The sequence below is a fragment of the Rana temporaria genome, chromosome 13 (assembly GCF_905171775.1).
Source record: "Rana temporaria chromosome 13, aRanTem1.1, whole genome shotgun sequence".
NCBI classification, from domain to species: Eukaryota; Metazoa; Chordata; class Amphibia; order Anura; family Ranidae; genus Rana; species Rana temporaria.
In genome coordinates, this window is record NC_053501.1 from 50,844,666 (window position 1) to 50,872,081 (window position 27,416).

Sequence of the window (27,416 nt, forward strand, 5' to 3'; positions counted from 1 at the left end):
AGATGGAAATCTGCCTTGTTTACTTCTGCAGATCCCCAACTCTGTCTCTGCGGGAAACGATCGCAGGAGGCCAGCAGAGTCCACCGGACCTGCTGCTTGGCTCCCCCTCAGGCAAATCAGCGCATGCCCACAGAAGCTAGTGCACGCCGTATAACTGCGGGGGCTGGTCTGCAAGTGGTTATGGGTGTGCACACTTATGCAACTGTATTATTTTCGATTTTTACTTCCCTCCACCTTTAAAGATTTAAGTTTGCTGTTCAATTGAGTTGTGCAGTTTATAGGTCATATTAAAAGGTAGAAAAAGTTCTGAAATGATTTATCTCTGTCTTTTTTTACATCACAGAAACCTGACATTTTACCAGGGGTGTGTAGACTTTTTATATCCACTGTACGTGTAATTTCATTGGTAAAACAATTCAGCTAAAAGACCAACTCTGCGCTACAAAATGGATACATTTACAATAACCACAAAAGGAATCTATAGTCAAAAGCAAAAATTTGAAAACCTGTGTCACTGTAGAGTTTTGTTAATTTTTACAGAGAAATTAATCTAATCTCTGTAGTTAACATTGTTTGCAGACTGCAGTGAACAGCCCCCTTATTGCTGCAGAGGATCTGCAGAAAGGTATAGATGTCACAGGAGTGGTGGTAAAATAATGCACTGTGCTGCATAACCTGACAGGTGTTCTAATCCCTTTCCACTCTATCCAAAACTTAAAACAATAAGTTTAGCCCCAAGTTATTCTTACATTTTTGGTTCAGCAATGCGAATTCCTATGTCACATATCCAACGGCTCAGCATCATCACTTCTGTACAATCAGCAATAAAGCGATCTAATGCCTCGCACACACGACCGGTTATCCCGGCAGGAAAACTGCCATGAGAGCTTTTTGCCGGGAATCCCGGCCGTGTGTATGCTCCGACAGGAAAACTGCGAAAAAAAACAAAAAAAACAAACACGTTTTCTTTTTTCCCGCTGGGATTCCCGGCGGACTTTTTTCCCGTTGGCAAAACTGGTCGTGTGTTTGCTTCTCCGAGGGGAAAAAACGCGCATGCTCAAAATCAAGTATGAGATGGCACATTCGTCACGCTCTAACGGACTGAAAAGCACGAATCGTCTCCCACCAAACTTTTACCAACACGAGGATCAGCAAAAGCAGCCCAAATGGAGGCGCCGTTTGAATGGAACTTCCTCTTTATAGTCCCATCGTATGTGGTGTACGTCACCTTTGGATGGGCGGTATTTGGCCTGAAGGCAAGGTATATGTATGCAAGGCAGGCTTGAGAGGAATCCCGTCGGGAAAAACGGTAGTGTGTACAGGGTAGAGTGTAAGAAGCGGTTAATAGTGAAAGGGCAGAATCAAAAAATAGAGTGATCTTCCTGGTTGGGCAACGTGGCAGAGTTGTGGTACAAATAATGACAAATTAGTGGGTAAAATAGTAAATACAGAGATTTCAACTATGTATTCAGATGCATTGCGTTGTACTTTGAGGTTTTGAGATGACCCTTCAAGTATGTAAAATTTAATACTGTTGAAAACCTCAAACATTTAGTGCTTGCATGAAAATCTCTGAAATATATCTTCTACAAAAAAAAAAAAAGAGTTGAGAAAACGAACATAAGAAGAAGATGTTGTGAGCTGGCTATTAAGAAAAAGAAAGAAAAAAACAGTGCACTGATGGGGAGGCACAGATTGGTAGCACTGGTGGGCAGTGCCCTGATTATCAGTGTACATGTCCCTTTTACACAAGCTGGTTTTTGGCTCGCCTCACACCATCAGCCTGAGGAATGGAATGCCGATAACGAGCTTCTGTTTACATCATGATCAGCTGTGATTGGACACAGCTGATTCTGTGGTAAAGAGCTGCTGGTTAAGCCTCCGGAGGACACTGCAATCGCAGAGGACGCAATCACGGGAGGACTTCATATGACACCCTCCCAGAACTGGCCAGCTGTGCTATAGCCGCCATTCAGCTATAGAGTGGTCGGCAAGTGGTTAAAGCATCACCTATGGAGAATATAGGGTATCAAAGTTTGCCGCGGTTTCACCAGCACAAACAATTTTAAACCTCGACACAAAAGTTATGTATTCATTCCACGAAACCTTATCTTGTATAACTTACCAAAAAATTGGATGATGCATTTGTGTGCCTTAAAATTAACTTTAGTGCAATGTTGTTTCATATCGTAAATAAGATGCTACATGACTTTAAAGTAAAACTGAAAGCAAATAATTTTTTTCCCCCCTTTTGTATAGAGTAAGGACCCATTACAACTAGGACCTGAATGGAAATCGCACAGGATCGTGCTGTGTGTCCTGTGTGAATCACATGCAGTTTCTGTGCAATGTGATTTCAGTCCATTATTTCTGAAATCGCATTGCACTAAAAGTAGTGCATGCATTATTTTTGGAAACGTACTAGGGAGATTTCCCCTCACTTTCTGTCCCATAGCCAAACCAGGAGGTGACAGGAAATCCCTCATCCCAGGTCACTAGTGTCCCCTTCGGAAGATTTCCTCTCTATTCCTGCTCAGAGGATCATCCAAAGTTTGGGGATTTACAAATAGAGGGTACATTTCCCCAACAGGACACAACAATAAATACCCAATAGGTGTTTTAATCCCTCTCCAAGTTTCTAGCACCAAAAAAGTTTTGTCTTCAGTTGTACTTTAAGTTATGCATGCATTACTGAAATATTGTTGGCAGTCACCTTTAAATCCTCTGGTAATCTCAAGGTCAGAGATCCTATCTTCAGCGATGGCTGGTCCCCGGGAGATTAGTAGTTGAAGGACAAAAAAGAACTCCAGAAATATATTTGGCACAAGGTTTTCTGCAGATAAAATGGAACTTGTCAATATTTAATCATTAAATGTTTGGCATTATCCTGGCATTCTGAGATTTTAGTATGCTCAGGAGTAGGGATAATCTCCAGCGTGTTCGCATAGTACACGTGCAGAGCCCGCCAGGAAGTCTGCGCTGTGCTAATCACAGCACTGCGCAGACTTCCTAGCGTGCTCTGCATGTGTACTATGCGAACACGCTGGAGCTCATCCCTACTCAGGAGGGACAGGTGCAACCAACCCCACTGCAGTCAGCCTGTCAAAGTATATGGCAGGCTGCAGCTAGACGGGGCTGACAGCTGTCCGAATGGTAACAGTGTTGGGAGCCCTGTGCATTGAGGGATGAAGGTCAGGAACACAGAGGACCTGCATTCTGGATCTTTGAACAGGGCCCCATCAAGCCACAGCCTGCCATAGTTTGACAGGCTGCCTGCAGCAGGGCCGGATGCTGTATCTGTCCCTCCTTAATTATTTTTGGCTTCAATTTCCATTTAAGAAAACTCCCACTGCCTGCTTCCGCCTGTACACTTGCCCTCCACGAGAGCTCAACTGGGAAGGATGAGGACCGCTGCAGCTTTCCAGAGTGGAATCCACTCTTTTGCCGGAAGACCCAGCGAGACATATTGGTAAGACTGTGCACCAGCTCCTATTACTCTCTCCTTGGAGAGAGGAAAGCTTCCCCAAGTTCTAATAAATTATCCTCACTATTGCACTCATGAGTCTCTAAACCAGGAGGGAAGAGACACCACTGCCATTAAACTCAGAGACCTACCCAGAACTGCTTGTTGGACCACCCATTCCAGCTACTTTGGTGGAATATTGTTTGGAGCTGCAGCCTGCTTATTTCCCATTTCCCCCATGGGGCTATGCCCAGAGGAAAGAGCGTGCCACCTACCTACTGCACAGGAGTGACTAGTATGACATTGCATTCAGTGGGGGACTCAAGCAGTTCCTCCACTCATGCACACATGATTACCAGACACCAAGTCAGCAGCTGGTGAATTCTGACAATTTTACAGCAGTTATGGCTGCCACATCCACGTGCCAAACGACTCTAACCAATAAAATAGATTATTACTTCAGCCGGACATAGGTTTAAATTAGAAATGCAGAGGACATACTTTTGATTTACATGCCTTAAAAACCAAAGTCCCCTATTTGGAGTCACAAGCTGAAGATGCAGAGAACTGTAACCACAGAAACAATTTACATATACTGGGCCTCCCAGGGGGTGCAGAGGGTTCGAATTCCACTTCCTTCACTGAACGTCTGTCCAAATTCCCCAAAATGGCATCCTTCCCCATGGAACATCCCAATAAACGTATATATTGATTGATTTGCTCAAAAGTTATAACGTCTACAAACTATGGGATATATATATATTTTACTAGTAATGGCAGCGATCAGCAACTTATAGCGGGACTGATATTGCGCCAGACAAATCAGACACCTGACACTTTATTACAGTGATTAGTACTAAAAACATGCACTGTCACTGTACTAATGACACTGACAGGGAAGGGGAGTTAACATCAGAGGCGATTAAAGGGTTAACGGTGTGCATAGCTAATGTTTCAGTGTAGTGGGGGAGGTGCTTTTACTAGTGAAAGACATAAGACTAGTGTTTGTTTTACAGAAACACAGGATCCAGGTCTGCTGTACTGAAAGAATGACAATGTGACTTGTTTATAGAGATGACTGTCATTCTGTCAGGGTCCATGGGTCTCGCTGTGTAAAGATCCAGCGTGAGCGAGCCGCCGCCGGCGTGCACTTGCACCCAAAACCCGGAAGTGTAGAATCACGTATTTATACACATCATTCTGCACAGAGTGGCCGCCCTGTAGCAGTAAATCTGCTATGGAGCGGTCAGCAAGTGGTTAAATCCAAATCCTTGGAATTCCTATCTAATAAAACATTTTACAACATAATCCACCATCAGATATATAACTATTGGGGTGGCTTCACAGCTTTAAATGACAACAGACACAATTAAAATGCAAAAAAACTACCTGTAATACAAGACGAATACAGTTTAGCAAGGATTTCTAGTCGTTTCTGACAGGACACCTTGCCAGGGTCAGCGTGCATCAGCAGATCGGATGAAACACTGGAGTTTCGGTTGTAGCTCTGTTTGGTGGGAGTAATGGGGTCCAATGCCACTGGAGATGAAGTCTGCTGCAGTAGTTTGGACCTACGAAGAAAAACAGACTCTGCATCATGAATGCACAAGGATTCTCATCCCAGGGATTTTATATACAGTTGCAAGAAAAAGTATGTGAACCCCTGTAACAGTTTTTCTGAAGTAATTTGCCATGAAATAACATACAAATAATTCTACTTTCTTGTGTCTTTACTGAACACACTTATTAAACATTCACAGTGCTGGAGGAAAAGTAAGTGAATTCCTGGCATTAAAGTGGTTGTAAAAGGCAGGTGGTTTTAAAAACCCTTCTGCGTGCAGCTCCCCACCAAAAACGCATACCTCAGCCTGAGCTTAATCCAGTGATGTGCACAAGAGCCGAAGCTCTCTCGCTCCTCATTGGCTGCTGTCAATCAAAGAAGGGACAAGAGAGGGGGGGGAAGGGTTGGGGCTGGCTCTGCAATAAGCACTTACGAGTGCCCCTATAGCAAGGAATGGTCAACAATTCCTTGTGAACACTATGCCAAAAGGAGGTTTGACCAGCTATTAAAGTGATTGGGCTAGATTCAGCAAGAATTTACGACGGCGTATCTATTGATACGCCGCGTAAATTTAAAGCTGCGCCGGCGTATCTTCGTTCTGTATTCAGAAAGCAAGATACGCCGAAATTACGCTAAGAGCCGACTGGCGTGGGTCTCTTAAGCCGTCGTATCTTAGTTGCATATTTACACTGGCCGGTAGGTAGCGCTTCCGTCGATTTCAGCGTAGAATATGCAAATGAGCTGGATACGCCGATTCAGACACGTACGTGCGCCCGGCAGATATTTTTTACGTTGTTTGCGTAAGGCTTTTTCCGGCGTAACGTTACTCCTGCTATATGAGGCATAGCCAATGTTAAGTATGGACTTCGGCCAGCGTCGAATTTTGCGTTGTTTACGTCGTTTGCGTAAGTCGTTCGCGAATAGGGCTTTGCGTAAATTACGTTCACGTCGAAAGCATTGACTATTTGTGACGTGATTAAGAGCATGCGCACTGGGATGCGTTCACGGACGGCGCATGCACCGTTCGTGAGAAACGTCATTTACGTGGGGTCATGTTTTATTTACATAAAACACGCCCACCTCTTGACAATTTGAATTCGGCGCGCTTACGCCGGCAGATTTACGCTACGCCGCCGCAACTTACGGAGCAAGTGCTTTGTGAATACTGCACTTGCCTCTCTAAATTGCGGCGGCATAGCGTAAATAACATATGCTACGCCCGCACAAACTTACGTCCCCCTACCTGAATCTAGCCCAGTGTGTTTTTCGGGTCTCCCGCCGGATTTTCCAGGAGAGAAGTGGCTGCACTTCTCGACACCAAGCCATCCTCCAAAGGTCTTGTTCCCCTTACTGTGCGTGCAAATGCACTCACACCTGCCTGCTGCCATTCCTTAGCAAGCTTACCACTGATGGTGCCTTGATCCCACAGCTGAATGAATTGTAGGAGATGGTTCTGGATGCAATTTTAGTAGCAGCAATATCCTTGCCTGTAAATCTCTTTTTGTGCAAAGCAATGATGACTGCATGTTTCCTTGCAGGTAACCATGGTTAACAGAGGAAAAACAATGATTTTAAGCACCACCCTCCTTTTAAAACTTTCAATCCGTTTTGATAACTCAATCAGCATTACAGAGTAATTTTCAGCCTTGTCCTCCCAACACTGACACCTGTGCTAAAGCGGATGTCCGCTGAAAAAAAAAATATTAAAAGCCAGCAGCTACAAATACTGCAGCTGCTGACTTTTAATATAAGGACACTTACCTGTCCTGGAGTCCAGTGCCGTCCGCAGCAGAGGACGAGCGATCGCTCGTCACTCTGCTGCCCTCCCGCCATCCTCGGTGAGGGAACCAGGAAGCGAAAAGCTTCACTGCCCGGTTCCCTACGGCGAGTCGCGCTCCGCCGTGCTGACTGGCTCTCGCTGTGTTCTGGGAGCCGAGTGTTTTCCAGAACACAACTGGGGGGGGGATGTGAGGTCCTGCCCGCAGACTGTGTGGCCGGAAGTGGGTGAAAATACCTGTCTTTAGACAGGTATCTGGCATCTGCACCCCCCTCCCCCTGAAAGGTGTCAAATGTGACACCGGAGGGGGGGAGGGTTTCGATGAGCGGGACTTCACTTTAGGGTGGAGCTCCGCTTTAACGAGAGAAGCACTGACATGTTAGCTGGTTCTTTTGTGGAAGGGCTGAAATGCAGTGGAAATGTTTTTTTTGGGGGATTAAGTAAATTTTTATGGCAAAGAGGGACTTTGCAATGAATTGAAATTCATCTCATCACTCTTCATGAAGTATATGCAAATTGGCATCATAAAAACGGAGGCAGCAGACTTTGTGAAAATGAATGTGCGTCATTCTCAAAACTTTTGGCCAGGGCTATAGACATCATGGGACTGTCACTGACATCCCAGTCTCAGTGCTGGGAGCGCGCCACGCATACTACTACCTACTTCTCAAAAATGTTTTTTCCCCCTCTAATAAATGCAATTGGGGGGGGGGGCAGAATGGGGAATATATTAAGCCATTTGCAAATGTTCAATCTCTATGCAGCTCTGCCTCACCAAAACATTTGTGGTGCTTCTTTTTCTAGCTTGTGACAGTTTGCGATGGAAGTGCGTATACAGCACTAAGGCAAGGTTCACTTCTGCGCTTTCCCAACACAAATGTGCTACCCTTTAGCAGATGCTCAGAAGTGCAAATAATTGTTTTTTGCACTCAAGAAACAGCACAGTGCTGCAGCACGAGATTCAGTATAGCACATTTTTGGATTCGCACGACCAGAGGATCCCTGACTGGGAATCTTTAGATGTTGAATTTTACTGGACCTGTGTACGTTTTTAGCAATGATTATTTCTAATAAACCATCATACAGTTTTACACTATGCGGATACTCTTTATGGGACATCCATTAGAGCAATTAGGAACCAACACAGTCTGCCATGACCCTGTTCTCACCTCTTTCAAATGGATGGATTTGCCATGATTTGTAATTCCATGCTTATCTAGACTCTAGGGATCTGTTACGGTGAAGGTGCACTCAGGTGAATTGTTTATTATCTTTTGGACTCGTGGGAAATTCTCTGATCCCTCACCCGATACCTGGGCGGGTGGTGGGGGGAGTTACAAGTCTCCTCCGTGCAGTCTTCTCCCCCTTCGTGCCGCCCCCCCCCCCCCTGTGCAGTCTTCTCCCCCTCCGTGCCTGTGTCTAGTCCCTTTCTCTGTCTTAAAGGCGAGATGTCAGAGGTCTGTTAAGACCCCTGATATCTCACCAAAGCCCCCCCAACAGGGCTAATAAAAATAAAAATAAAAAATTACAATAAATAATTAAAAAAATAAAATGTAAATAATAATAGTAATAATAAAAAAAAAAACACAGACAATCCACTACAGCCCCCCCCCCCCCTCTCTAAAAAAAATATTTGATGAGGTAATCCCTTGCTCTATCCAAAATGAAAGAAAAAAAAAAAAGGAGAAAACAAAAACAAAAAGCTCTACTTTAAAGCGGTAGTTCACCCTCCTTCACCTCATTATTCCATTACTTTCGGCATCGTAGCGCGAGCTACGGTATGCCGGTCTTAAATTTTTAATCCCCGTACTCACTGTGCTATTGTTGATTGAAGAATCCGACTCCCGCGGGGAATGGGCGTGCCTATGGAGAGGGAGGATGATTGACGGCCGGCTCTGGCACGTCACGCTCCCCGAAGACAGCCGGAGTAGGTCTCGGCTATTCACAGCGCCTGCGCACAGGCTATGCGCAGGCGCCGTGAATAGCCAAGCCTATTTCGGCTATTTCCGGAGAAGCGTGACGTGCCAGGGCCGGCCGTCAATCACCTTCTCTCACCATAGGAACGCCCATTCCCCGGATTCTTCAATCAACGATAGCACAGTGAGTACGGGGATTAAAAATTTAGGACCGGCATACCGTAGCTCGCGCTACGATGCCGAAAGTAATGGAATAATAAAAAAAAACATTTTTTTTTTTTTTAACAGGGTGAACCCCCGCTTTAATCTTCTGGATTATTGCTATACTTACAAAACTCTGGACAAAAGACTTTCTGTCCTCTGATAAAGCTGCTCTGCCTGAACCCACATCTTGTCCAGTAATGGAAGGGTTTGTATTATGTGAACATGTGAATAGACAGTGGGCAGGCCATGTAGCAGAGTGCATCTCTCCTGTCAGAGCGCTGGGAATATAGCAATAACATACACTAGAGCTGCACGATTAATTGTGAAAGAATGCGATTTAACCCCCCTCACAATCTTAAAAACAGCATTTCCTTGATTCAGTGCAGAGAGTTCAGTACAGAAAAAAGCAGCCTGCCAAGTTTATCACAACATCCTTAGGTGGAGATAAAGAGAAACATAGTAACATTTAGTTCTTTTAGATCAAAAGGGATGAACTTTAGTCTGTAAATGAGGTCAGTTTAATCACTTAAAACAGAGTTCCACCCAAAAGTGGAACTTCTGCTTTAAGTACGTCTGATTTTTTTGTTGGGTGGGGGGGGGGGGGGGCGGTACCTAGTTTTGACAGGTTCCGAGCTTCCACTTTCGCTCACTGTGGTGCTCAGAGCGGAAGTTCTCTTCTCCCCCTCTCTCCCATCAATCTTCAGAGGTCCCAAAAGATTGCCTGGCCATTCAGGACGCGCAGCGCGACTCGCACAAGCGGCAAGCTGTCACAGCCAGGAGCCCACACTTAAAACGCTGGCGCCGCAGAGGGAGAGAACAGGGGCTTCAGGGGGCCACATCGCTGGACCGTTGGACAGGTAAGCGTGTTAATTAAAAGTCAGCAGCTACACTTTTTGTAACTGCTGACTTTTAATAAGCACAGAAACAGCAGGAACTTTGCTTTAAAGACTAAACCTTATTCTGACACTTGTTGCTTAAAAATCTGTATTTATATTTATTGCTAGAAAATTACTTGGAAACCCCCACACATAATAAATATATATATATATATATATATATATATATATATATATATATATATATATATATATATATATATATATATATATATATATATATATATATATATATCACAGTATTTGGGCAGTTTTACAAACACAATTTTTGTGGAAAAAAAATACCCTCTAATGAATTAAAAAAAAACTAAACAGTAAAGTTAGCCCAATTTATCTGTATAATGTGAAAGATGATGTTACGCCGCGAGAATCGTGATCTTTATTCTAAGCAAAAAAAGTTGAGAAAAAAAGTTGCCAAATAAACAGGCCCATAGCAAAAATGTAAAAATTTCTCTGATCCACAGGGGGTATTACAAGTGTGAGAACTGAAGTGATTAAGACAGGGTTCGACAAAATCCGGGCGCCCGATCGCAATTGCGTGTCCTCAATTACCGGCCGGCCGATAATTGAGGCCGTGGCTTTGCGGGCTTTTGCAGGCCTAAGCTTCCTTCTGTGATCTGGCGCCATCTTGTTGTGGCCGTTGGCATTACAAGTAGTTACATTACAAGTAGCAAAACAGCAGTTCTAATGTGTTTTTCACTGCCATCTCCTTTCCATTTTTTATATATATATATATATATATATATATATATATATATATATATATATATATATATATATATATATATATATATATATATATATATATTATACTTTCTGTCACACCATTTTTGCGCAGCGGTCTTACAAGCGTATTTTTTTGGGGGAAAAATACACTTTGTTTAATTAAAAAATAAGACAACAGTAAAGTTAGCCCAATTTTTTTTGATATTGTGAAAGATAATGTTACGTCGAGTAAACTGATACCCAACATGTCACGCTTCAAAATTGAGTTCGCTTGGAAAGGCGACAAACTTTTACCCTTTAAAATCTCCATAGGCGGCGTTTAAATTCTACAGGTTGCATGTTTTGAGTTACAGAGGAGGTCTATGGCTAGAATTATTGCTCTCGCTCTACCAATCGCGGCGATGCCTCACATGTGTGGTTTGAATACCGTTTACATATGCGGGCGCTACTCACGTACGCATTCGCTTCTGCAAACGAGCTTGGCGGGACGGGGTGCGTATTTTGGCTCATAACGTTTTTAGCTGGCTCCTAGATTCCAAGGAAATTTGTCAAACCCTGGATAAAGGACACAGAAAAAAAAAAAAACACCTTCTTCCAAACCAGAAAAATCCTCAAACTGACAACCTCACTTGACAACAGCAAAGCAAAATGACCAACAAACATACTTGAACCAGAAAATGTGAAACATTACATTTACCTTTCTTTGCGCAGTATCTCCCTCTCTTCCCGTAAACTGCTGGCATCAGGAGTGCACACTGCTTCCTGAACACTGGTAAAAGCCTCCATACTCGGGTGGCTGCGGTCTATATCAGAAGAGCTGATTGGAGTGGAGGTAAAACATATCCTAGATTTGGAATTATCATTAAGAGGAGTCGGATTGATCCTTCGCGATGGTTTTGATTTGCTGAGGGAAACAAAAGTTAAAAAGGATTCAGAAATACAAATTTAAAACCCAAATGAACTTTTAGTCTAATCTACTTACTGTAACAGCCATAAGGGTTATGATAGAACATAACTGCTTACAACAGGCTGACTCAGTAACCATTATGTCCACTGCATTTGCTAGGGCTGTAAGCTTAAAAAAAAAATCCTGGGGAGGGGAAAAAAAAAAAAAATTCCCATGCAGTGGGGCTATGCCCACACTGTATGGGTAAACTGCTTGATTTTGCCTAGGCACGAGGAGAGCCTACTTACCTAATCCACTGATCTTCCGGTCCTTACCATTCATCCACCTGATGATCTTGCGCATGGACTGTTCCTGATGTCATCATGCCCATAGACAAGCTCTGTACCTGAAAACGGCAAGAACAGTCCACGGCTGGATGTGGGGGAGCATTTTTCCAGAGGATCCAAGAATAGCCCTTCGGTGCACCCCTGAACAAAACGAGAACTTAGCCAATGCAGTGCAGGTACAGCCCCACTGAATGGAAGAAAAAAACTTTTTCCCTGTCGCTTGAACCATAAACTTATACACAAGCAGTGCTTGACACTGTGCTCTAATGTGAATGGATGCGATTGGCAGCTAACCAGCAGCCAACCACATCTACTAAATCTGTAAAATACGGCTGCTCCTGTACCCAGTTATGTGGAAGTGATGGTTGTCTGCACTCGTTCCCAGCGTTACAGGCAGCAGCCACTTCATTAGCCATCATGCAAGTATCGCTTCAGCAAGCGGTGAGCCGCCTAGAGAGGTACATAATGGCTACCTAACATTGACATCATGGCAAATGATAGCTGGGACTTGTAGATGGCAGAAACAGGAGCAGCTGCTGTCAAATTGGAAGCATTTGAGCAGCATTTGTAAATAGGAAAAACTGCTCACCTACAATTCAGAATAAAATACAAAAGTAACATTACACTGTTTTATCCATATGAAGATCAAATGGATTACAGAGCCTTGCAAAAAATATGCATTGCCCTAGTGATTTTTGTTTTCTTGCATTACAACATGAAGGGTGTTTTTTTATCATGCCTACAACATGGAAGGTGCAACATTTTTTTTTTTTTGGTCACAATAAAAAGTGAGAAGTGTGAATCTTGAGTTTGCATTCGTATTCACCTCTCCTCTCCAAAATCAATATTTTGTAGAGCTATCAATTGGTGCAATTACTGTACAGCTACAAGTCTCTTGGGGTACATCTCTATTGGTTTAGCACATCTAGCCAGTGGGATTTTTGCCCAATTCATTAAGGTAAAACTGCTATATCAAGCTCCTTCAAATTATATGGGATGTCTTGGCTGACAGCAAATCGTCATGCCATAGTTTCTCAGTTGAATTGAGATTCGGGCTTTGACTAGGCCATATGAACAGTCATACAGTGCATCCGAAAAGTATTCACAGCATTTAATTTTTTTCCACATTTTGTTATGTTACAGCCTTATTCCAAAATGTATTCATCAATGTCCTCAAAATTCTACAAACAAGACCCCATAATGACAATGCAAAAGAAGTTTGAGGTCTTTGTAAATATATATATATATAATATAAAAAAACACACACACACACACACACACACACACACACACACGCACGTACATAAGTATTCACAGCCTTGGCTCAATACTTTGAGGCATTTTTTGGCACCAATTACAGCCTCAAGTCTGAGTATGATGCTACAAGCTCGGCACTCTATCAGATCTCTCCAGAGACAAAGAGTTGTCTCATAGCCACACTTGTTATCTTCTTGACTGTGTGCTTGGGGGTCATTGTCTTGTTGAAAGATGAACCTTCACCCCAGTCTGAGGTCCAGAGCACTCTGGAGAAGGATTTTCATCAAGAATGTCTCTGTACATTGCTGAATTCATCTTTCCCTCGACCCTGACTAGTCTCCCAGCCACTGAAAAACATCCCCACAGCATGATACTGCTACCGTGCTTCACTGTAGGGATGGTATTGGCCAGGTTATGAGCGGTGCCCAGTATCCTCCAGACATGACGGTTGCCATTCAGGCCAAAGAGTTCAATCTTTGTTTCATCAGACCAGAGAATTTTGTTTTTCATGAACTGAGAGTCCTTAACCACTTGTCCACCGGGCCTATTTTGGCACTTCTCTCCATGTAAAAATTACAATTTTTTTGCTAGAAAATTAATCAGAACCCCCAAACATTATATATTTGTTTTTAGCAGACACCCTAGGGAATAAAATGGCGGTCATTGCAACTTTTTTTTTCGCACAGTATTTGCGCAATCATTTTTCAAACGCCATATTTTGGAAAAAAAAACGGTTTCATTAATTAAAAAATAACAAAACAGTAAAGTTAGCCCTATTTTTTTGTATAATGTGAAAGATGATGTTACGCCGAGTAAATAGATACCCAACATGTCACGCTTTAAAATTGCGCACACTCATGGAATGGCGCCAAACTTTGGTACTTAAAAATCTCCATAGGTGACGCTTTAACATTTTTTACAGGTTACTATTTTCGAGTTGGAGAAGGTCTAGTGCTAGAATTGTTGCACACGCTCTAACGCACACAACGATACCTCACATGTGGGGTTTAAACGGCGTTTACATATGTGGGCGGGACTTGCGCGCGAGATAACGGGGACAGGGGCGTTTTGAAAAAAATAATTTTTATTTTATTATTTTACTTAATTTTTTTTATTTTCACACTTTTTTTGTATCGCTTTTATTCCTATTACAAGGAATGTAAACATCCCTTGTAATAGGAATCAGTGTGACAGGTCCTCTTTATGGAGAGATGTGGGGTCAATAAGACCACACATCTCTCCTACAGGCTTACAAGCATGAAATCGGTGAAAAAAAAAAAAATCACTGATCACATGCCGACAGCCGCAATTGCAGCTTTGTTTACTTCCGGGTACCGGGCGTGACATCATAACGTCGCGCCCGGGCCTCCGACGGTCATAGAGATGACTGGTGACCATCTGGTCACCAGTCATCTCTATGCTTTCCAGGAAACGCCGACCGATTCGCTCTCCAGGCCCCCGATGGCACGGGAGAGCCCGGATAAGCACCGGATGGTGGCGGGAGGACGTCCCCTCCCGCTGCCTATAAGAACGATCAAGCCGCTTTGATCATTCTTATCGTGCACAGAATCGGCGGCTGAAGACGGTGATATCTGAATGATGCCTGTAGCTGCAGGCATCATTCAGATATCACCGCACAAAGTCGAGGACGTCATATGACGTCCTCCGGTGGACAAGTGGTTAAGGTGACTTTTGGCAAACTCCAGGTGGGCTGTCATGTGCCTTTTACTGAGGAGTGGCTTCCGTCTGGCCACTCTAGTATACAGGCCTGATTGGTGGAGTGCTTCAGAGATGGTTGTTTTTTTGGAAGGTTCTCCTCTCTCCACAGAGAAACGCTGGAGCTTTGTCATAGTGACCATCGGGTTCTTGGTCACCTCCCTAAGGCCCTTCTCCCCTATCACTCAGTTTGGCCTGGTGGCCCACTCTAGGAAGAGTCCTGGTGGTTTCAAACTTCTTCCATTTACAGATGGAGGCCACTGTGCTCATTGGCACCTCCAATGCTGCAGAAGTTTTTCTTTAACCTTCACCAGATCTGTGTCTCGATACAATCCTGTCTGAGGTCTACAGACAATTCCTTGGCCTTCATGGCTTGGTTTGTGCTCTGACATGCACTGTGGGACCTTATATAGACAGGTGTGTGCCTTTTCAAATCATGTCCAATCAAATTCATTTACCACAGGTGGACTCCAATCAAGTTGAAGAAACAATCAAGGATGATCAGTGGAGACAGGATGCACCTGAGCTCAATTTTGTGTGCCATGGCAAAGTCTGTGAATACTTATGTACGTGATTTATTTTTTACATTTAATACATTTGCAAAGATTTCAAACAAATTTCTTTCACGTTGGGATTATGGAATATTGTTTGTAAACTTTTTAGAAAAAATTATTAATTGAATCGATTTTGGATTAAAGCTGTAACATAAAATGTGGAAAAAGTGAAGCGCTGTGAATACTTTACCGGATGCACTGTATATTGACTCATACTACATTTTTATGTCTGGTATTAAATGTCCTTTTAAGAATGTATTTCTAAGAGTGCATACTGTGCAAATCCCCCCCCTCAGTGCGTGCAAACCCCCCCCCCCAGTGCAAACATGCCCCCTCAGTGAACCCCCCCCCAGTGAAACCCCCCACGGGTGCAAACACCCCCCCAGGTGCAAACACCCCCCCTCCCCATTCAGTACCTCAGATCAGCGCAGCGACGATCACGGCACATGGACAGAAGGTCCCCTCCCCCTCTGTACACACAAACAGAGGAGGGGGAGGCGGCCGCGGCTTCACTCGGCTGGGCTGTGCCTGTGTGCCGAGCACTGCTAACAGCCCGTGGCTGTGAGAGGGGTGATGGATGGTGCCGCGGTGTCACCCCGCAACCCCCCTTCGTCTTGTTCCGTGGCGCTCGGCACTGCCTGCCTAAATGTCACTCCGACTCTCCGCGGCGCTCAGCGCTGTCATTGCTGCAGTCACGGGGGGGTCAGCCTGACACTCCCCAGTGTGTGGCACCCGGTGTGGCCCGCCCCCCACTTAGTACGCCTCTGGTGTCCAATCTGCTGCTAGCCTGTGCGGGACGGCGCGGAAGCTGTATAATTGAATACTGGGCGCACTGTGTGTGTCTGAGCGGCGTAGGATACTCGCACTGCACATAAATCTCCTCGCCAAATGCGAGCACAAATTTGGAGCCCTGATTTATACACTGATCCCACCATTTATTGCCCAGAAAGATTTGTCAGTACACCTGAACCATCCTAAGACAGCCTAGGATGATTGTGTTCACCATTGCCACCAAGATTCTCCCTCTGTGCAATTTCATAACAGGTTATGCGTCAATAGTTCAGGATCAGGCGTTCCACAGACATGACTGCTGTGGGCTGGGATCGTCACTGAAGGATTTATGGTCAACTTTGAAACGTTTACACCATTCAAATGTCTTACTGGGGCTGAGCGTCTCATTAATGTACTTGAAGTCTTCCAAACTGGTTTGATTACATCTTATCTAGAAGGGGGGGGGGGAATACTTGTGCACACAAGATTTAAGGTTTCTTTGTGCAACAATAAAATATGCACTTTAAGTAGGCATATTGTGTAATTTGACTGTTACAAAGTCCCAAAAAGCCATTTTAATTCAAAAGTTGTTAACAAAACAAAACAGTAAATACACCAAGAGGGTGAATATTTTCATACGGCTCTTTACTTGAATTTATATGCTGGCAGCTAGGTATTGGGTGAGAATGAAAACTAAGAACACAGAAAAACATGTACTATTACTAATTTAACCAGTTCCCGACCCCCGCATGTACATATACGTCCACAATATGGCACGTACAGGCACATGGGCGTACACGTACGTCCTCGCCTATTAGCGGGTGGGGGGTCGGGTCCGCTCGGGGAGCGATCCGGGACCACGGCGCGGCTATTTGTTTATAGCCGCTCCGTCGCGATCGCTCCCCGGAGCTGAAGAACGGGGAGAGCCGTGTGTAAACACGGCTTCCCCGTCCTTCACTATGGCGGCGCATCGATCGCGTCATTCCCTTTATAGGGAAGACACGATCGATGACGTCATTCCTACAGCCACACCCCCAAACAGTTGTAAACACATACTAGGTGCACCCTAACTCCTACAGCGCCACCTGTGGTTAACTCCCAAACTGCAACTGTCATTTTCACAATAAAGAATGCAATTTAAATGCATTTTTTGCTGTGAAAATGACAATGGTCCCAAAAATGTGTCAAAATTGTCCGAAGTGTCCGCCATAATGTCGCAGTCACGAAAAAAATTGCTGATCGCCGCCATTAGTAGTAAAAAAAAAAAAAATAATAAAAATGCAATAAAACTATCCCCTATTTTGTAAACACTATAAATTTTGCGCAAACCAATCGATAAACGCTTATTGCGATTTTTTTTACTAAAAATAGGTAGAAGAATACGTATCGGCCTAAACTGAGGAAAAAAAATGTTTTTATATATGTTTTTGGGGGATATTTATTATAGCAAAAAGTAAAAAATATTGCTTTTTTTTCAAAATTGTCGCTCTATTTTTGTTTATAGCGCAAAAACTAAAAACCGCAGATGTGATCAAATACCACCAAAAGAAAGCTCTATTTGTGGGGAAAAAAGGACGCCAATTTTGTTTGGGAGCCACGTCGCACGACCGCGCAATTGTCTGTTAAAGCGACGCAGTCCCGAACTGTAAAAACACCTTGGGTCTTTAGGCTGCATATTGGTCCGGGGCTTAAGTGGTTAAACAAAGTTTTATAGGGCTTTAAGCACAAAACTCAAAACCCGATATGTATGACCTGTTTGTCAATGGTGAACTAACTTTTTTCTATTGACTGTGGAAGAAAAGAAATGGAAGCACAATATCTTTATCTCTACTAAATCTGCAGTTACAATTTAAATGAGAAAACAATTTACCTCGCAGATTCACAAGATGCACCCATAGGTGGAAACTCTTCCATGTTGTTTATATTCAGATTAGATGCTGGAGGACTACTAGTATTTATACACACTTGCTTTCTGTTTGCACTCCATGTGCTTTTTTCTCCCTGTAATTCATTTTCAATCGATCTTCTACTTTGGTCTTTAGCCCCATGACGTCCAGTTGAATTGTTCTTTTTCCGACCACGGCGAGCAGTCTGTCCTTCTGGCGTCAAAACCAAGAAATTACCAAGAACCTGCTTCTGCGCTGAGCGTTTTTCATTGTGATGAGCAACAGGACTGCCGCTTGAATTTGGACTAGTTTGAGTAAAAGCCCTACTTGAAGAGTTTGTTAGGTTGGATCTGTTCATAAAAGAGGAGTCACTGTTGGCTGAATTTGGAGAAGCGAAACAATGTTCTGAAGCACCGGGGCTATTGGGCGTGTGGGCAAACAGCTGGACTCTACTCCCCCGATGACCTAAAGGCTGGCTTGATCTCTTCTCTAGGATAGTCCTTTGGCTACTGGAGCTAACTGGTTTGGGGACAGTCTTAGAATTTGGGGTTTTTGCTGGAGTTGATGGCCCATTACTTAAAACTTCGCTGGTCTGTTCTCGAAGAAAGTTGAGCAGATAGGGAACAAAGTCTTTCCGCAAGAAGTGAAGAGGAGCAAGGTTGAACTCAACAGGACTCTCCTAGCAAGCAAACAAAAAGAGAAAAAAAATAAAATGTTAAACATTTTAATCACTTAAAACTCCAAGGCACCCACGCTGTTTTTTCTCAATTTTTATTACTGGAAATTGTTTTGTTTACATTAAGCTGTCAGCAGGGAAACCCACTATACACTGTCTGTTAACCACTTCAGCCCCGGACCATTTTGTGATTTGGCACCACATCGCTTTAACTGACAATTGCGCGGTCGTGCGACGTGGCTCCCAAACAAAATTGACGTCCTTTTTTTCCCCACAAATAGAGCTCTCTTTTGCTGGTATGTGATCACCACTGCGTTTTTTTTTTTTGCACTATAAACAAAAATAGAGTGACAATTTTGAAAAAAAAAACAATATTTTTTACTTTTTGCTATAATAAATATCCTCAAAAAATATAAATAAAAAAAAAAGTTTTTTCCTCAGTTTGGGCCAATACGTATTCTACATATTTTTAAATTGTAAGCCAGTTCCAGTGATGTCTTCAAGTCTTTAGTGGTTACTTGTGGGCTCCTTCTTTATTTCATTGAGGATTCTGCGTTGTGCCCTGAGAGTCATCTTGGTTGGATTCCCACTTCGAGGAAGAGTAGCCACAGTACAAATGTCCCTATTTATATACGGTTTGTTTATCTGTTGACTGATGGATGCCTAAAGACTTTGAAAATGCTTTGGATCCCTTTCCAGCCATACGAAGATCAACTACTCTTAATCGTATACTTTCCGAGAGCACTTTTTGGAAGGCATGGTTCTTATGAACGCAATCTTAAAATATCTTATCAAAGTAGCTCTAAACCACCACCCCAAACTCATTTCATTAATTGGACTCATGGTGTGCAGACTACTGGCCTCAATTAGCTTTCATTGAAGTCGTTTATGGTTTGCTTACTTTTTCCTCCAGCACTGTGAATGTTTAGTGGGCATGTTCAATAAAAACAAGAAATTAGAATTGTTTGCCTATCAGCTTAAGCACATTGGGTTTGTCTATTGTTGTGATGATCAGATCACATCTTATGGAAAATTACTTCAGGAAACCAGTTAATTCCAGTGGGTTCGCATACTTTTTATTACTGTACATATCCTATGACCCCATAAATGGACTTGTTAGACAAAACAAACCTAGTTGGAGGTGCTTAGCAGACTTAAAACTAGGGTTGTCCCGATACCACTTTTTTAGGACTGAGTACGAGTACCGATACTTTTTTTTATGTACTCGCCGATACCGAATACCGATACTTTTTTTTAAATGTGTCCCCAAATGCAGCCATGTCCCCAAACATATGCAGCCATGTCCCCAAACATATTGCAGCCATGTCCCCAAACATATCCAGTCATGTCCCCCATATACGCAGCCATGTCCCCAAACATATGCAGCCATGTCCCCAAACATGTCCACCATATACGCAGGCATGTCCCCAAACATATTGCAGCCACGTCCCCCACATATCCAGCCACGTCCCCCACATATCCAGCCACGTCCCCCCACATGCAGCCACGTCCCCCCACATGCAGCCACGTCCCCCCACATGCAGCCACGTCCCCCCACATGCAGCCACGTCCCCCCACATGCAGCCACGTCCCCCCACATGCAGCCACGCCCCCCCACATGCAGCCACGTCCCCCCACATGCAGCCACGTCCCCCCACATGCAGCCACGTCCCCCCACATATGCAGCCACGTCCCCCCACATATGCAGCCACGTCCCCCCACATATGCAGCCACGTCCCCCCACATATGCAGCCACGTCCCCCCACATATGCAGCCACGTCCCCCCACATATGCAGCCACGTCCCCCCACATATGCAGCCACGTCCCCCCACATATGCAGCCACGTCCCCCCACATGCAGCCACGTCCCCAACATATCCAGCCATGTCCCCAACATATCCAGCCATGTCCCCAACATATCCAGCCATGTCCCCAACATATCCAGCCATGTCCCCCACATATGCAGCCATGTCCCCCACATATGCAGCCATGTCCCCCACATATGCAGCCATGTCCCCCACATATGCAGCCATGTCCCCCACATATGCAGCCATGTCCCCAAACATATCCAGCCATGTCCCCCACATATGCAGCCATGTCCCCCACATATGCAGCCATGTCCCCCACATATGCAGCCATGTCCCCCACATATGCAGCCATGTCCCCCACATATGCAGCCATGTCCACCCACATGCAGTGAGGTCCCCCCATATCCAGCCATGTCCCCCGTACCTACTGTAAATGATGATGCCGCGTTAATCACCGAGCGGGGAACATTACAGTCAGCTTTCGTTTGAATAAGCTGTTTTCCCCGCCGCGCTGTGTATAGAACAAAACAGATTATAGCGCACACATGCAAAAATGACATTTATCCTGCAAGGCTAGTTAAAAACACCTGAACATATTCAAAAATACGGGGGTTTGGTCACACTATATAATCATATAGTGCTAAGCCCACTTACTGCGACAAAGTACCCCGAATTAGTGGGTCCTACCCTAGTAATAGAATGAAAGAACCTGGGTCTCAACCATGGGAGATAAACTCCTCTCTGTGGGAGAACTGAAGGGATTCTTCCTATACAATGGTGGCCACTAATGTGAGGTAATGTGAGGTAATGTGAGTACCACTAATTCGGGGTACTTTGTCGCAGTAAGTGGGCTTAGCACTATATGATTATATAGTGTGACCAAACCCCCGTATTTTTGAATATGTTCAGGTGTTTTTAACTAGCCTTGCAGGATAAATGTCATTTTTGCATGTGTGCGCTATAATCTGTTTTGTACTGTATTTGGTCTTATAGCAGCACCAGCTTAGATGTATAGCATTTTTTGGGTGTGCCCACCAAGTATCTTTTTGTATTTTGTATAGACCCTGACCAGGTCTCTTGGCTGGAGCACCCCTCCCCCTCTTCATTACCTCACATTAGTGGCCACCATTGTATAGGAAGAATCCCTTCAGTTCTCCCACAGAGAGGAGTTTATCTCCCATGGTTGAGACCCAGGTTCTTTCATTCTATTACTAGGGTAGGACCCACTAATTCGGGGTACTTTGTCGCAGTAAGTGGGCTTAGCACTATATGATTATATAGTGTGACCAAACCCCCGTATTTTTGAATATGTTCAGGTGTTTTTAACTAGCCTTGCAGGATAAATGTCATTTTTGCATGTGTGCGCTATAATCTGTTTTGTACTGTATTTGGTCTTATAGCAGCACCAGCTTAGATGTATAGCATTTTTTGGGTGTGCCCACCAAGTATCTTTTTGCGCTGTGTATAGAGACACTCCCCCTTGCTCGCGATTGGACAGATCCGTCCAAGGGGGAGTGTCTATGCGCGGCGGGGAAAACAGCTATTCAAACGAAAGCTGACTGTAATGTTCCCCGCGCCACGGTGATTAACGCGGCAGCGGCGTGGGGGGGGGGGGGGGGGAGTATTCTATTTTGGCATCGGGGGTATTAGCGGGAGTACGAGTACTCCCGCTAATACTCGGTATCGGTCCCGATATCGGTATCGGGACAACCCTACTTAAAACAATTCTACTGGAGTTTGCCCCCTATAAATATGGTTGCTGCTATACAAAGAAAAGCAAGTTGATGAGATAGCATTGCCATTGAATTACACTTAGGAATCAGCAGCAATGCATCTCCAGGTACTAAATTAACCCTACTAGGGGCCACCTACCTGCATCAAGCATCGATTTATTGATAACATGTGAAAGGTGCACAGACAAGTGTCCAAGAACACTGGCCATTACAATGTACTTCCTCCCACTCCTGTCTACATAGGCTTACCCTCTTTCACCAATTAAATTACATATTTTTTTCCATGGCACCTCTAGGTGAGGATGACTATTCTGTCCCCTGCTAGATGTACATGTAGATGTGCCTCAGGGCTCCAAGTCTGGGGTGAGCCCTGCAGCACAAACAAGATGTGCTGTCTGTTTCTACCAGGATCCAAAGGCTGGGCAGAGCGCTTGGGCACATCTACGCATATACCATCATCGTTCCCCTTTTCTGCAATGGAGTTTGAAGATGTTACAATTACTTTGTTTCAAGAAGAATCTCTCGCCTTACCACAAATGTGACATTTGTAGTTTCTCTCAAACCAAAATAAAAATATTGGTAACACCACACCTAATAGTGAGAGGACATTATCCACTGGTTGCATGCTTACAGGACAGGATGCAACGAGGGCACTCTGCTGACCCGGCACAGGATGCAACAAGGGGACTCTGCTGACCCGGCACAGGATGCAACGAGGGGACTCTGCTGACCCGGCACAGGATGCAACAAGGGGACTCTGCTGACTACGTACTGGAAAGGATAAATAGTGAGGAGACTCTGAACAATGACAAGACAGGCTATAATAAGGACTCTGATGACCAGGGAGAGGGCAGGATATAGTGAGGGAACGCTGCTGAACAATGATAGGCAGAATATACAGTACTCTACCAAAGTCTTAGGCAGGTGTAAAAAAAATTCTATAAAATTTAAATACTTCAATGCAATTTAAATACTTCAATTTCCCCTTCCTGCCGAGGCCAATTTTCAGCGCTGTTGCACTTTGAATGACAATTGCACAATCATGCAATACTGTAATCAAACTACATTTTTATAATTTTGTTCACACAAATAGAGCTTTCTTTTTGCTAGTAATTTAATCACGGCTGTGTTTTTTAATTTTTTGCTAAATGAAAAAAGACCAAAAATGTTGTAAAAAAAAGTTTTCTGCGTTTGTTATAAAATCTAGCAAATAAATAATCTTTCTTCCGAAATTTATGCCAAAATGTATTCTGCTACTTTGGTAAAAAATAATCCAAACCAGTTTATATGTATTCTGTAGGAAAGTTAGAGTCAACAGACTATGGTATATACAGTTAGGTCCATAAATATTTGGACACAGGCATAAAAAAAAAAAAAAAAAAAAAAAAAAAGAGAATAGGAAAAATACATCAGAGAGATAGCAGCAACATTAGGAGTGGCCAAATCAACAGTTTGGTACATTATGAGGAAAGAAGAATGCACTGCTGAGCTCAGCAACATAAAAAGGCCTGGATATCCACAGAAGACAACAGTGGTGGATGACCGCAGAATCCTCTCTATGGTAAAGAAAAAACAATTGACAACATCCAGACAAGTGAAGGACACTCTCCAGGAGGTGGGTGTATCATTGTCAATGTCTACAATCAAGAGAAGACTTCACAAGAGCAAATACAGGGGGGGTTTACCACAAGATGCAAACCATTCATAATCCTGAAGAATAGAAAAAACGCAAACAAGTTCTGGAAAAGCATTCTTTGGATGGAAGAAACTAAGATTATGTTGTACCAGAATGACGAGAAGAAAAAAAAAAGTGAACACAACGTCATCTGTAAAACATGGAGCTGGCAGTGTGATGGCATGCATGGCTTCCAGTGGCACTGGGTCATTGGTGTTTATTGATGATGTGACAGAAGACAGAAGCAGCCAGATGAATTCTGCAGAGTTTAGAGATATACTGTCAGCCCAGATTCAGCCAAATGCAGCAAAGTTGATTGGACAACACTTCACAGTACAGATGGACAATCATCCAAAACATACTGCAAAAGCAACCCAGGAGCTTTTGAAGGAAAAGAAGTGGAATATTCAGCAATGGCCGAGTCAATCATCTGATCTCAACCCAATTGAACATGCATTTCACTTGCTGAAGGCAAAACTTAAGGCAGAAAGAACCACAAAGAAAGAACTGAAGTTGGCTGCAGTTAGAGCCTGGCAAAGCATCAGAAAGGAGGAAACACAGTCTTTGGTAATGTCCATGGGTTCCAGACTCCAGGCAGTCATTGCCAGTAAAGAATTCTCAACAAAATATTAAAAATGAACGTTTTATGATTATATTCATTTCTCCAATTACATTTGAGCCCCTGAAAGGGGGGGGAGGGGAGACTGTGTATAAAAAATGGTTGCAGTTCCTCAAATTTGTACTTTATTTTTATGTTCATCTCCTTGAATTAAATCTGAAAGTCTGCACTTCAAGTGTATTCAAATTGTTTAGTCTTCATTTTATTCTGGTGGCATACAGAGCCAAAAGTATGGAGAGAATTATGTGCCTGTATTTCCCAGCATAGAAGATCTGTGGTTCGTTCTCCAAGACGTTTGGAACAACCTGCATGTTGAGTTCCATCAAAAACGATATATAAGTGTACAGAATTGGGGTGGTCACCACAAATATTGATTTCTCTTCTGTTCATTTACATTCCATTTTGTTAATTGATAAAAATAAACTATTAACGCTCCTAATTCCCCAAAATATAAAAATCTCCATTTACAAAAATTTTCAAACCTGCGAGAGCTGAATAATTCTGGATAAAATGAGAATCACTATTTTTTTGCTTAGCATAAAGATCACGATTCTCGGTGTAAAATCATTTTTCACATTCTACAAAAAAAAAAAAATGGGCTAACTTTATTGTTTTGTTTTCTTTTTAATTCATTGAAAGACCACTGCGCAAATATAGTGCGACATAAAATATTGCAACGACCGCCATTTTATTCTCCAGGGTCTCTGCTAAAAATAAATAAAAAATAATAGATGTCTTGGGGTTTCAAGTAATTTTCGAGCAAAAAATAAAATAAAAATCGGCTTTTAACTTGTAAGCAACAAATGGCAGAAAATGTTTAGTCTTTAAAGCGGGGGTTCACCCGTACATAACACTTTTTACCTTTAGCTTCATGCTCGTTTTGTCTAGGGGAATCGGCTAGTTGTTTTAAAATATGATCCGTACTTACCGTTTACGAGATGCATCTTCTCCGTCGCTTCCGGGTATGGGCTGCGGGACTGGGCGTTCCTATTTTGATTGACAGTCTTCCGAGAGGCTTCCGACGGTCGCATCCATCGCGTCACGATTTTCCGAAAGAAGCCCAACGTCGGTGCGCAGGCGCAGTATAGAGCCGCACCGACGTTCGGCTTCTTTCGGCTACTAGTGACGCGATGGATGCGACCGTCGGAAGACTGTCAATGAAGAAGGAACGCCCGCTCCCGAAGACCCATACCCGGAAGCGACGGAGAAGATGCATCTCGAAAACGGTAAGTACGGATCATATTTTAAAACAACTAGCCGATTCCCCTAGACAAAACGAGCATTAATCTAAGAGGATTCTTTGAAAAAAATGTTTTATGGGTGAACTCCCGCTTTAAGTGGTTAGACTGACCTCATTTACAGAAAGAAGTTCATTCCTTTGATATCTCTTAGCGCTGAGGAATGTTGACCATCAGCTTGGCTCTTTACTGTTTAAATCATAAAAATGGCCGATTAAGATTAGGAGGGGGGGTTGAATCGAGAAAGTGTTTGTTTGTTTTTTAACGATTAATCGTGCAGCTCTAACACCTGCCCACAACTTTTGCACAGTACTGTCTAGTGATAGGAGAACGCTATCAGGGCTTCCGTGACACTTCTCTGTGTTTATTCTCTTCCCAGGCTTCACATAGGAATTACCCGGCCATGTGTCAGTCAGCAGCACCTGCACATAGTGTAACATGTAGAGATTTATAGATTATTTTTTTTACATTTATTCTTCTTGATTGGTGATCTGAAACATTTAATAAGTCACAGTGAGAAATCAAGTTGAATGTTTTCTGGGAATTGTCTTTTACAATCTGACTAATAGTGAGGGGGACTCTAACTAGTGAGGGGGACTCTGCCAACAGGGGACACAGCGAGGGGGACTCTGCCGACAGGGGACACAGCGAGGGGAATCTAGTGGGGGGCTGATACTGGACAGGTCAGGATACAAAAGGGGGGGGGGGACTCAGAACAGAATACAGTAGGGGGGGGACTCTGGACAACAGGTCAGGAAACAGTAGAGGGGGGACACTGGACAACAGGTCAGGATACAGTAGGGGGGGGGGGACTCTGGACAACAGGTCAGGATACAGTAGGGGGGGGGGGACTCTGGACAACAGGTCAGGATACAGTAGGGGGGGGGGGGGACTCTGGACAACAGGTCAGGATACAGTGGGGGGGGGGGGCTCTGGACAACAGGTCAGGATACAGTAGGGGGGGACTCAACAGGTCAGGATACAGTAGGGGGGGGACTCTGGACAACAGGTCAGGATACAGTAGGGGGGGGACTCTGGACAACAGGTCAGGATACAGTAGGGGGGGGACTCTGGACAACAGGTCAGGATACAGTAGGGGGGGGGACTCTGGACAACAGGTCAGGATACAGTAGGGGGGGGGGACTCTGGACAACAGGTCAGGATACAGTAGGGGGGGGACTCTGGACAACAGGTCAGGATACAGTAGGGGGGGGGGACTCTGGACAACAGGTCAGGATACAGTAGGGGGGGGGGACTCTGGACAACAGGGCAGGATACAGTAGGGGGGGGGGACTCTGGACAACAGGTCAGGATACAGTAGGGGGGGGGGACTCTGGACAACAGGTCAGGATACAGTAGGGGGGGGGGACTCTGGACAACAGGTCAGGATACAGTAGGGGGGGGGGGACTCTGGACAACAGGTCAGGATACAGTAGGGGGGGGGACTCTGGACAACAGGTCAGGATACAGTAGGGGGGGACTCTGGACACCAGGTCAGGATACAGTAGGGGGGGACTCTGGACAACAGGTCAGGATACAGTAGGGGGGGGGACTCTGGACAACAGGTCAGGATACAGTAGAGGGGGACACTAGACAGGTCAGGATACAGTAGAAGGGACGCTAGACAACAGGTCAAGATACAGTAGAGGGGGACACTAGACAGGTCAGGATACAGTAGGGGGGATGCTGGACAGGTCAGGATACAGTA

The 27,416-nt window shown here is 44.1% G+C and overlaps 1 protein-coding gene across 2 annotated transcripts in view; it reads right to left on the bottom strand.

The window, feature by feature from the left end:
* Positions 1-27,416, bottom strand: part of CDAN1 (codanin 1) — a 75,730-nt gene that overhangs the window by 47,447 nt on the left and 867 nt on the right. For both annotated transcript variants that reach the window (XM_040333113.1, XM_040333112.1), the window contains exons 2-5: positions 17,945-18,639; positions 11,241-11,447; positions 4,853-5,034; positions 2,714-2,833 (exon numbers count right to left, since the gene is read on the bottom strand). In XM_040333113.1, the coding sequence (XP_040189047.1) occupies positions 2,714-2,833; positions 4,853-5,034; positions 11,241-11,447; positions 17,945-18,639 (1,204 nt within the window). The remainder of the gene's footprint in view (positions 1-2,713; positions 2,834-4,852; positions 5,035-11,240; positions 11,448-17,944; positions 18,640-27,416) is intronic.